The 11,865-nt window shown below is 42.5% G+C and overlaps 1 protein-coding gene across 1 annotated transcript; it reads left to right on the forward strand.

Annotated features, from left to right (window-relative positions):
- Positions 1-3,977: 3,977 nt before the first annotated feature.
- Positions 3,978-8,280, forward strand: LOC311340223 (uncharacterized protein). The gene is made up of 4 exons (XM_084465106.1): positions 3,978-4,091; positions 4,267-4,340; positions 5,292-5,612; positions 6,010-8,280. Exons 2-4 carry the CDS (start codon positions 4,277-4,279, stop codon positions 6,381-6,383), a joined length of 759 nt encoding a protein of 252 aa, XP_084321232.1. The 5' UTR covers positions 3,978-4,091; positions 4,267-4,276; the 3' UTR covers positions 6,384-8,280.
- The last annotated feature ends 3,585 nt before the right edge of the window (positions 8,281-11,865 follow it).

Below are 11,865 nucleotides of genomic sequence, written 5' to 3' on the forward strand. Positions count from 1 at the left end.
CATCTGAGGAATCAAAAGGGGCCACTATTGGCTGAATTGGGACCATGAGCACTCTGGTGCTGGCAATGGAAGTTGATAGCACACCATAGCTTTAATGATCAAGTGTCACTTTCCTACCTCAAGCCAAAGTACCTTCTGTCACCAGAGTAGACCGCCATGCTAACACTAAGCTAAGGCTGAGCCAACCCTAAGCTACAGTTCAGAGTAAAGCCTTGCTGTGGAATTGGAAGATGGATTTTGCTGAGCTCTTACGTTTGTTTGTTTTCTGTGTAAATATATGGCCTACCATTGAGTATTGATGTTATCTAGTGTGCTGCCTGTTTAGCTGTGAGTGTAGCGGGCTAATGGAAGGCCCCATTATGCTAAAACAGGCAGTAAAGTCGATGGCCCCATTTCGTTTATGACTAACTTAAATCAATATATTGACATGGATTTTGACACGTTTAGCTCTGATGTCGGAGTTCAAGATCCTAAATGGATCCTATAGAAACATATGCTGAAGAGGATGACTTGGACATCTGAAAATCATATTTTTTTCGCCAATTGTGTGTTGAATGATATGTAATTTAAAGAAGAAGTCAAAAAATAATTGCTGTACCATTAAATATAATGATATTATTTTGTATTATACCTGGTTTCTGAACACAAATTTACATCTGACTGTAAAATGGTTATTTGAGTGTCGGAACTAAAATGCCTGGAGGATTACATCGTAAATCAGGCAGTCTATGAAGCGCGGTACATAAAGGCCATCTGCATACATCAAGCATCAGGGCGTACATTTAAAAAGCAACGTGCAGTTAAATGTTCTGTATTAACTCACATTGACAATCGCTCATTGAATAAAGATAAGAAATGTATTTAGTTTTTTACAATACAATAATGAATATATTAATAATGAATAATGAACTAATGTAGTAGAACATTCACAACATGAACATAGACCTTTTGCTTGGAGCATTAATTTGCTTCATCCTTTCCACAACTTAATTAATTGGGGGTGCCAACTTGCCAGTTGCAGTTAGGGTTAGGGTTAATTTGTGCTTGCTGTGATGGCTTTTTGAACCAGTGACCATTTTATCATTTAAAATATATGTAAAAGACTTTATTTGGTTGCTCTGTTGAATCTAAGGCAATCAAAGACTAAATTAAATGTAGTCATTTTATAACCAAGTTCCTCTTTCACTTCCATTACCTTATTTTCCACCCGTTTCCTCACTCAGCGTCCATGTACCAGACACTAATCCACTCCCTAAGTGTTACCATCTTCATATAGATGAAAACATCCCGGCCCCATCTCACTGTGCCCCACCATTCGGCTAAATGCCCTTCCCGTAATCGGCTGGGAAAGGTCACAGTGCAGAATGGCAGCCTAGTGTTTAATGGGCAGCAAGGATGGGGTCTGCGCTTTTATGAGCACGGAAAAGCATCTTGATTAGCCTACGGGTGTGTGTCATGAACTTGTTGGATGGAGATGTCCACTGGAGTTTAGGGGCCGGTGGAGGGGCACAACGATCCAGATGTCCATAGACACAGCAGGGAGCTTGCATTCGATAGCAAGCAGGGATATCAGCTGTACATCTACAGTGCACTCAGTGGGTAAATAGGGACAATGGACCTCATCAATAAGCTCAGCCATCCACCGTGGAGAATTTGATGTTTTTCAAAGAAAATATGGTAATTTTCTTAAGAATCTTGAGGTCTTATTAATCATATCAGGCCAAGTCTCTTCTGCCCATGATGGCTGCCACTTGGTTATGTCTCAAGTTTTAGTGCTTACAGGATTATACACAAGAAACGTGTCTTGGGATAGTGAGTCTGTGGGGAAAACTGTACTAATGGCTACATTCAGGTGTGTGTGTGTGTGTGTGTGTGTGTGTGTGTGTGTGTGTGTGTGTGTGTGTGAGACACACAGTAACATGTATCTTGTTAAGCTATTTACAGCTATTGGAATTGGAAAATCCTAATCAAACTGCCTTGGTCTGCTCCTCCCTTGCATAATAAAAAGATTGCTCCAAAGGCATATGGTGTAATATTAAAAACAAATTATACTTTAGCCAATTTAATGAGCTAACATTAGTATTACAACATTAACACTTCTTCAGATATACACAGTTAGAAGTTGTGACCCAAATTTAAACAAAATAAATGGTAAAGTTGAACGTTTTTTCGGGGTCTTAGTCAAAGAGATACATCCACTATATGTTACGGATGGATGTACCCACACACCAAACAGTGCTACTCACTCTACAAATTTGCCCTGTGGGGATTTCAACCAAAAACCCAAGCTGTGCCATGGGTCTTTGTTGAGGCTCGCCCATGCGCAGTGGAGAACAAGCTCTGTGCTGGACTAGCATGAATAGGCCTCAGGACTCTCTCTTTGGTTTCCCATGTCAATGGCAGAGATCTGCCGTGACTACACAAACACAAAACTAGGGAACTGATGGGAATACAAATGCCCTAATATCCATTCCTGTCACTTTCACTTCACTTTTACAGAAGAAGCAAGAGCCCTTTTTGATCGCCCCGGAATAAAAGATACTGAAGCCGTTCTGTCAATGCTCAGAAAGAGGAAAGAGGCCAGTTTCGGTTTCTCTGCCTGAATCAATTAAGCAATATAACAACAATAATGATTATCTTGTCTTTTTCCCCATTGTTGTTGTCCATTATTGGTAAGTAATGTTTCTGCCAAATCTTTCAAGATGATAAATCATTTCAATCAGACAAAGGAGTACTAGGACACTTCAGTCCATTAAGGTTCAGTTATACACACGGCATATACATGTTATATGCAAGTATAACTTTTATTTGAATGATTTCAAATTGAGGGGTCGTCACAGAGGGATCATTTGGGACACAACAACCCCTCTGGGGGAGCTATACACACATGCTACCAGTAGTAGGGTGTTTAACAAAACCAACTATTAAAAATGGTTACCGGAGAGCAGTATAATTACCCTGGGGTGGTACTTTTTAATGGCTGTGGGAGCACATGGCATGCATTACATTACGGTAGCAATAGCATGGCACGGCTCCTGGAAATTGAGGGCAGATTGAAGTTTCAAGAAGTGGTTCTTGAACAGGTTGCTGTAGGACAGCATATGACATCACTTTTGGCCAGAGAGAGAAAAAGTAATGCTGACAGACAGGAATTAACACACAATCGATCGTAGGGCTGCCGGTTGTACTACTTGTTTGCCAACGTGTGTGTAGATGTGTGTGATGCACCTGTGTGGGTGTTAAGAGACCATGTGACTTTGGCCTAGTCTACCGCTATCAAAACACAGCATCTGGGGAACAGATTGGATTATTTAAGTTGTTTCCTGGATAGATAAGAAGTTGTTTCAGGTACTCAAATACCTGAAAATAAAAACGGCCGCACCTAGTAGGTTATAAAGTTATAGTAAATATATAGTACTCCACAAATCATTTACAGTTTAGTGTCAACACTGGGCCAAACTGTGGGTCTCAGAGAATCCAGTGATGACCCGAATGTCAGGACATGAATACATAGCTACAACACTGTCGATAGTAGTGAGTCATAGATGATGAATGATGTCATTGCAGTTGTAATAGGCCCACTTGAGGTGGTCATACAAGTCACGAGGGGGACATGTCGGGAATACAATATTTAACATTGTCACGCTTTTAATATGGAAGGACATCAAAAATCCATGTGACCTTGCTGCAAGGGAACTGTGGGAACAAGGGGACGCATGGGAACTGTGCAGCCATTGGGAATGTCCCATTGATAGGTCAGACATGGCTGCAAACTCTGCCTCCGCCACATCAATCACCAAAGTCACACAATGCCTGCACTTGTTGCAACATCCATAACACCACAAACGGATCACTTTCTCTTTTAATATTTTTCAATCTCTGTCACTCATTCCCTAGTTTCCTCCCACTCCTCCTTTCTCTTCTGACTCTCCCTCTCCCTCTGCCCGTTCCCTCACTGTTTGTAGGAAGGAGGAACTAAAAGGCACTCAGAGGAGCTTGGGGACGGCCGACACTGGGAGAGAGCTAAGAGAGATCGAGAGAGAGAATAGTGCTTGAGACCTCCAGCCGCCAAGTCCCATTGTTTCACACAGGTAAGACCTTAGCCACATTATGTTAACTCAAGCCCTGATGTTTGGGAATGCACAGCAAAAAAGATCAGAGCAATCCTCAAGTTAAAATTTAAAAATACCTAAAAACGGACACACTCTCTTACACACAAACAGCCAGACTTCATCCTCAATATCATGTTTTTTCAATTTTTCAAAGGAAGCCGAATATGGGTGTCAAAGATCTGCTTGTTCACCTTTGGGTGCTAAGTGCTGCTGTGCAGATAAGACAAGGTATGTGCACGGAAAGTTGAAACGCATGTTGAATCATGTTTGTGTGCTCTCGAGTTAAAGCGGTGGAGAGCTTCTAACCTTGAGGAGTAATGTGCAGTCAATACAGCTGCCAAAAGATTTCTTCTTACGCAGTGAAGCATGTTTGATTTTGGACCAACTCTTAGGGCGTATTCACACCAGGAAAGTCATTTATTTCGCTCTCTTTGGCCCGGATCAAAATACAATGTTTATTTTTTGGTTTGGTGCGGTTCCTTTTCACAATGCAATTTCAAACAGTCCCAGAATATGTCAACAAACTGTGGGCAAAGATCTTTCAATCATTCAACAAAAAGGTCTGGGCAGGGGGTAAAGCCGTAAAGAAAGAAAAAGGAGGGGGGGGATGTAAACAATGCCGGTGAAAGTAAACAATCATGGATATCCTTCGTGCTGCACTCATTGTGCTGATATTGATTGTTTCATACAGTTACAAACGTTTGCATAAAATGTGAAGCAACACAAGCGCTTGGTACAACGTCTTTTTATGTGGCCGTCTGCTCAAATATCCAATAGACATTTGGTCGGACTCTTTGATCCATGTTGAGCCACAACTCATTTTCAACCGACAGTCCAACATTGTGCTGCTAGGTTTTTCGCTGGAAGGAAAGTTTGTGTACGCAAAGTTTGTGTACAGTCCCGTTTAGCTCCATGATTTGTCATTTGTTTGTCGATCTGCAAAACAAATCACAAAACCAACAACCGCCTTGAACGCCTTCCCATTAGCAACCTGTAGTAGCTTGAATGGCAGTTTTAGCTATATATTAGCTAATAACACTGACCGTCCGCGTGTGAGATGTTCCCAAGGTGGTGGTGGTGGTGTGGGGGGAGAGGGTTCAGTTCAGATACTTTTAAATGGTGTCAATAGCTGCGGTAGGAACGTTGCATAGTGCAGGTTTAACTGCTTTTGTTCCTCAGCTTCCACGGTTCTGTCGGTGAGTCCCAACATCACGGCGGCGTGTGGTCAGTCCGTCACGCTTTACTGCAACGTCTCCTCGTACCAAGGAAAAATGGAGGTCCACCACCTGTCCTGGATCCACAACAACAAAACCCTGTGCACTGACCGCCCGTCCGACAAGCCCCCTACCGGCGACATTGAGTGTGGATACGCTGACAATAGCTTGTCTGTCACCTTTCGGCAAACCTCGCAACGGCAAGAACGCACTTTGGACGAATACCACTGCAAAGTGCGGTCCAACCAGGGAACTGAGAGGAAGACGACGTGGGTGGAGTTGAAAGGTCAGAGGCCAGTAGGGGAGGGGCATAGAAGCACTTTGCCTTATCTTCCCATTCCGGTTCATTCAAATAATATGCAAGTCTTGGACAACTTGGACAACTTAAAGTCGCAATGTGTAATAGAAACGTACTATTGACACTCACATAACCTCTCACACCTCTCACTCACATAAGCGCTAGGTGAGCGCAATTGGAAATTCGTTCGAAAATCTCCGCCTACTAACTCGGAGGGGCTCAATCTTACACATTGCTACCTTAAGAATGAATTGCATCACATGAGTTAATCATCTTAAAAGGTTGCCGGCATGTTATTTCTGCATTTAACCCTCACAAATTCTGACATTGATTTATGTAAGTTCCAAAACAAATCCAAAAACATCTCCCACGTCTCTGTTTCCAGAGTGTATCCAGCGTGTGGATCCAAACACGACTGCTGAGGGTCACAGGTGCAGCTTCACGGGGGTCCGTAGCGATGGAGAAGTGCACTGGTACTGGGAGGGCACCAGGCTGACGGAGGCCGACGCCGTGTTCGAAAAGAAGGAGCGTGTGGATAAGGAATGCTGCCTGACCATCATCGGCTCTCTGCGGCCGAAGGATCCTACAGGGCCCTACACCTGCTCCCTGTGGAACATCCGATACCAAAATTACACCTCAAACCATACATTCCCACATTCCGAAAAACAAAGCAACTCCACGGCTGGATCAGGGATGCTCCATGCTCGGTGGAGTATTGGGAATTGTTTAATTATATCCATGCTTCTGATGTCATTGTAAAAACACACACACACACACACACACACACACGTGCCTGGAGCAGGACTGAAACCAACATGGTGAGCCTGACTAGGGTAGGTTTACACAGCTTACATAGCAAATGTCAAGAAACCATTGGACATTGTTTTGGGAGATAAAGGTTTGCTATTTAACGAGGAACTTTGGAAAAGATAAGCGCTGAATGGAGGACAGTGGAACATTGTTATGCTGTACAAACAAAGCGAGCAGCGTTCTTCCTTGGTTGCAACGGCTGTTTGGTTTACGGGCAGGGTGGGACTTGCAGGTGCATAGCCAAGAGAGACAACTGGGAGTTGTAGGGCTTGAGTGTAGATTCATCCACTTTACATTAAAGTTGAACACCGCCATAGCAGTGCCACTAAAAGTAGTGCTGTAGGTTAAAGGGTAGAGACTCTAATCTCTATGGCCACCTGTGTGAGTACCACAGGCAGTACTCCAGCAATACTAAGTGATTATTTGCTGCCATCTACGGGAGAAGTTGAGGTTAGTTTATTTGATTGCTCTAAATGCTACATTGAATAGACATAATCATTCTAATGAAAAGCTTCCACAATGAACTGCATCTGTGTGTGCGTGAGTGCGTTTTTAATGCATGTACATTGGATCTGTGTTAAGGACACTATAATTGGCCCCACAAGTCGACTTCAATCTTCTACCCATGAGAAAAGTATCACACTGTTACGATATACTCTTGTCACAGAGGCATAATTGTAGGACAAACACGGGTGTCACTCAAACCACAAATCAGGGGTCTGATTCCATTAAGCACCAGGGCAGATGTTCCATGATCCATGTCTGATATCTATTATCTTCCCTAGTCTTCCCTAGACTACTCCCTGTTCCCCTATACATAAAAAAGCAGACCCTCCAGCTGTGATTTTCCTGCAAGGACAACTCTGTCCAAAAGGGTCAATGGTGCATGGCTTGACTAGTTGAGTCTACTAGCCGTGCCCAGGTACATGAAAGGAGCAGACCTGTTGCAGGGTTGCCAGCTCTCACGCATCTGGCGTGACACTCACGCTTTCAGCATCAATCTCACGCTGTCACGCACACGCAACAAATGTCACGCCAAAAAAAAAAAAAACTCCTGTGAATCTTCTGATGATGACTTGACTAGACTAGACCACAGCGTATTGTTTTTAATGAAAGGGGAGGAGTTTAAGACATCCCCCTACAGCATTCCCACAGCAGTATTCTGTGATCGTTGATTCCAGTCGATCCGCTATATTGCAGCGCTGCCACAGCCACCCCAACCCCCCCCCCCCCGTCAACAATTCCGTTAGCCCGCAATCCCACACTCCATCCCCCCCCCCAGCCAACAATTTCGGTCCGATTTTAGAGTCTCACTCCAGCAACTCACTCCAAAAACCCAAAGTTGGCAACCCTGTCTGTTGTTAGGGACACCTGTGTTTTACCTATGCTGACACCTCTGTGGAAATGTCAAAGGGCAGACCTTGCTCATTATTTTGAAGATTGCCTGTTTGAGGAGGTGGAGGGTGTGATGAATGTGTCATTGGTCTGCTGATGGGAGCCGAAGAGAAGGGCACCTTGAGAATTGTCTCCATGGATGATAGAGGTCCCTGCACTGATGATGGGTCACTCTGGATGGAGCCCAAACACAGCCCTTATCTTCTGGCTCTGTCGTATCAGTAGCTGAAGGGGCTTAAAGCTACTACTGGCCTATTTTGTATATATATATTTTTTTTTTTTAGCTTTTCATATTTGATAGTGCAACCTACAGCTGGTACTGGTGTGTATATAAAAACCAAAATTACTGAAAAATGTGTGTACTGGACTAATCCGTTAGTATAACTGGATTAGCTGTGTTTATCAGATGAAATTATGATTTTTTTATGTATGTAACATATAAATGTTTATCGCATTTGATTTTTTCAAAGACAGAATTTATTCAACACTACTGTACATCATTATTCACCGTCCTTTATTGAAAATATGAATTATTAAATAGCAGGTTTTGTGTTTCTCCTACAACGTTATTCTTTCTGACAGAGCGGATCACGTCAAGTTTATTCAATTCACAACATTTGATTAGTATTTTATAATTATAAAATAGCTTCAAAGAATTTGCAAGTTTACTATCAAAGGATAGGACTACAGGACACAGCGAATCACATCAGAAGAGCCAAAGAGACCAAAGAGAAGAAATAAATACGGATTACAGTCCATTTCAAAGTGAAATTTCCAACAGAAATATATGAGGATAACTTAAAGGGGTGATATTATGCAACCAGGTGTGAGTGTGATTAGCAAGCGAAAATTTACCATTTCCTGTGATTTTTGATATCAAAAGTTGGAGTGTCAACCTAGATTTATGCTGGATATATCAGTCTACCAGCCTACCCAGTGGACTGTAGCCAATATTGCTAATCTTTCCATCATACATCTAGCGGCACCAAAACTAATCACACTATGTAAACATTTATTGGCAAAAGCTTCTCATCACCACAAGAGGGAGCAAGTTAGCCAGCTTCAGGCTTGGTATACGGGCAGCATTTCCTTTGCATCTGCCAGTGGACCCGTTGACGGAGGCACAATAGCAGTGATGTAAACAGGTGTGGCTCATTCATTAAATCATGGGTCTGTAGGCACGCCAGTGCACATAATTAACATCATGAGATACACCTTTGTTCCCCCCTACTCTTACACCTCTGTAATATTTAACAATTATAGGCCAGGTTATAACATGGATGAACGCTCTTGTTTGGCACAGTATCCAATCGTATTTGCCTGCTTTAGGATTCAAATTGGTGATGGCTGCATTGTTGAATGCATTCATTTTGTATTTCAGAAATCGATGCACCATGAGGTCAAAACTGTGATTTGACCTCATGCATTTTAGGTTGCTACCTTTGTTGTAACATTATAAAGGGCTCACCTTTCTGTTGTTTCGTCTTAGCAACAGGCACCAAAGCAAGGGGTCCGTTACCTCTGGAAACAGAGTTGTGTTTATGTCAGCACTCATGGTTTGAAGTTTACCCTCTTCTGAACAAATCTCAGCGACCCAAAGTACATAGTTCAACACACACACACACACACACACACACACACACACACACACACACATTTCAAAACACACACACACACATACACACACACTAAGTCTTCATGGCAACTGCTCTTTGCTACATTCATCTGCTGCGAGAGAGAGAAAGAGTGAGTAAATGGATAAATGATTAAGTGATCAAGTACCTGTGTGCGTGTTGATATACATGTGTTTCCCTGGTCATGGAGATTGTGTTAGATTAGTGTTACATGCTTAAGGGTAGCAGTGGTAGTAAGGGTGTTTGACTCCATACGTTTTGGGCCAGGCATCCTTGAGCAAGATGTCTAACTCCCAAATCATCATTAAAGGCATACTTCTAAATAACTAAAATCAGAACAGATGTGTGTTGGGGAGGGTGTGTGTGTGTGTGTGTGGGTGGGGGGGGGGGTGCATGAATATGTATGTGGACAATCATCTCTGTAGGTTATTATCTCTTATAGTCAACTCTTCATTTCTCTAGGTTATTATCTCCTATAGTCAACTCTTCAACTCTTCTCTGTAGGTTATTATGGTCTATTATCTGGTCTTCCATCCATCCTTTCGAGAGAGAAGGAGACACAGACACAGACAGAGACAGAGGGAGACTGCAAGAGAGAGAGAGGAAAAAGAGAGAAAGTGTGTGTGAGTGAGTGAGTGAGAGAGTGAGATGCCGAAAGGCTGGCAAACAAGAGGGAGTGAAGAGCAGGGGCAATAGAAACCAAAGATGGAGTGAGAATACGAATATGGGAAGAATACAAGGTTCTGGTTTGTACTTTACCATGCTTACACGCCACACCCCCTTCACTACAGGACACACTCCCTTCACTACACAACACACCTTAACACAATTTGCAACACCTAGGAAGACAAAACTATCTTAAGGGTCTCATGACATGCCACCAGGTGTGAGTGTGATTAGCCATTACAAGCCGTTTTGAAAATCTGACTCTCCTCCTTTATATCTACAAAGCTCAAGACGAAATGTGTCCTTGTTCATGTCACCTTTGACAACGGCATCCTGAAGAGAACGCCATTTCTTTCAGTAGCAGGAGATAGCATACACAGGGGAGCTCGCTCTCTCTCTCTCTCTCTCTCTCTCTCTCTCTCTAGCGGGGGGGGGGAAGCAGTGATATCCATGGCAACCAAAGAAACATCTCACAGTGGTGCCTGGTTGTATTGTGGTGGCTTTTTAGAGTTCATTGTGAAAAGGCTTACTATCCAAACCTAACATATCAGTCTCTCTTTTGTCCATTATTTCTGTTAGACATGTTATGCTTTATTCTAGGAGCTCTTACAAATTGATATAATGGCTGTTACTCTGGGGATTTTTTTTGAATTGTAATTAGGAACAGCACTTTGAAAACAGGATGCCCTAAAAACGAGCTGGAGAGAGCTGGAGCACAAAGTGAGGCAGATAACCCTTTTGTTCGGTTTGCTCAAAATAATCTCTGTTGCATGAGGCGAATAACCGTCCCTGCAGTGGAGGCTAGTCTGTTTCCCCGAGATCTGCCGATGGGCACAGTGATGGAGAGTAACTGAAGCCATTGTGCAGTCAATTAATTTAATAATATTTTATGGATCCAAATAAACAACATAAAATAACAATGCGAGTGGCATACGACTGCATTACATAATTGGAGCAGTAGCCTCTGTTAATAAGTAGACCCTGTATTAGTGATAAAGAAATGCATAAGCAACCAGCCAGCCTTTCAGAAGAAAATGCCTAACGAAATTCAATAAGGCAACAAATGAAGTACTGCTCAATTTGAGCATGGAAAGTGACAATAGAAAAAGACAGTAATGAAATAAACAATGCATGAATATGGCCGATGTTGGGTGTGTCGCTGTTTCCTGAATCAAAATTCAGTATACTTTTCAGTATACAACTCTTTTACACACACACACACACACACACACACACACACACACACACACACACACACACACATCTGGCACAAACACTGCACTTGCACTGTATGATACAATATAACAACAACAATAGGATATAATATAGGTAATAATAACAGTTATAACACAATAATAAAAGTTTAGTTGGCTAAGACAAACCCAAAGCACATTACCTGTGTTACCTCAGAACGAGACAGCATGACTTGGCAGAGTTCAATGTTTCTGTAAGCTCTCTCTCAACTGACTGCAGTGACCGGCTGCTTAGTCAATTTCTATCTGTTTAATGTTGAAAACAGTAAGAAAATAGAATTCCACAATGTCTGCAAAAATGTATACAAAAGTAGAAATATATCTATATATATATCTATAGGATGGATGTGTCTTAGGCTTGAACACAGGGGTGTTTCTAACCTAGGCGACAACCTTTGGGGCAATTAGGGGGCAGCCCCCATATCTATATGTGTATTGGAGCTCCTCTAGGGTGCCAGAATGGCCAAAATCACCACTGCTTGA

This window comes from Micromesistius poutassou (assembly GCF_964030765.1).
Source record: "Micromesistius poutassou genome assembly, chromosome: 3".
In the NCBI taxonomy this organism is placed as follows: domain Eukaryota; kingdom Metazoa; phylum Chordata; class Actinopteri; order Gadiformes; family Gadidae; genus Micromesistius; species Micromesistius poutassou.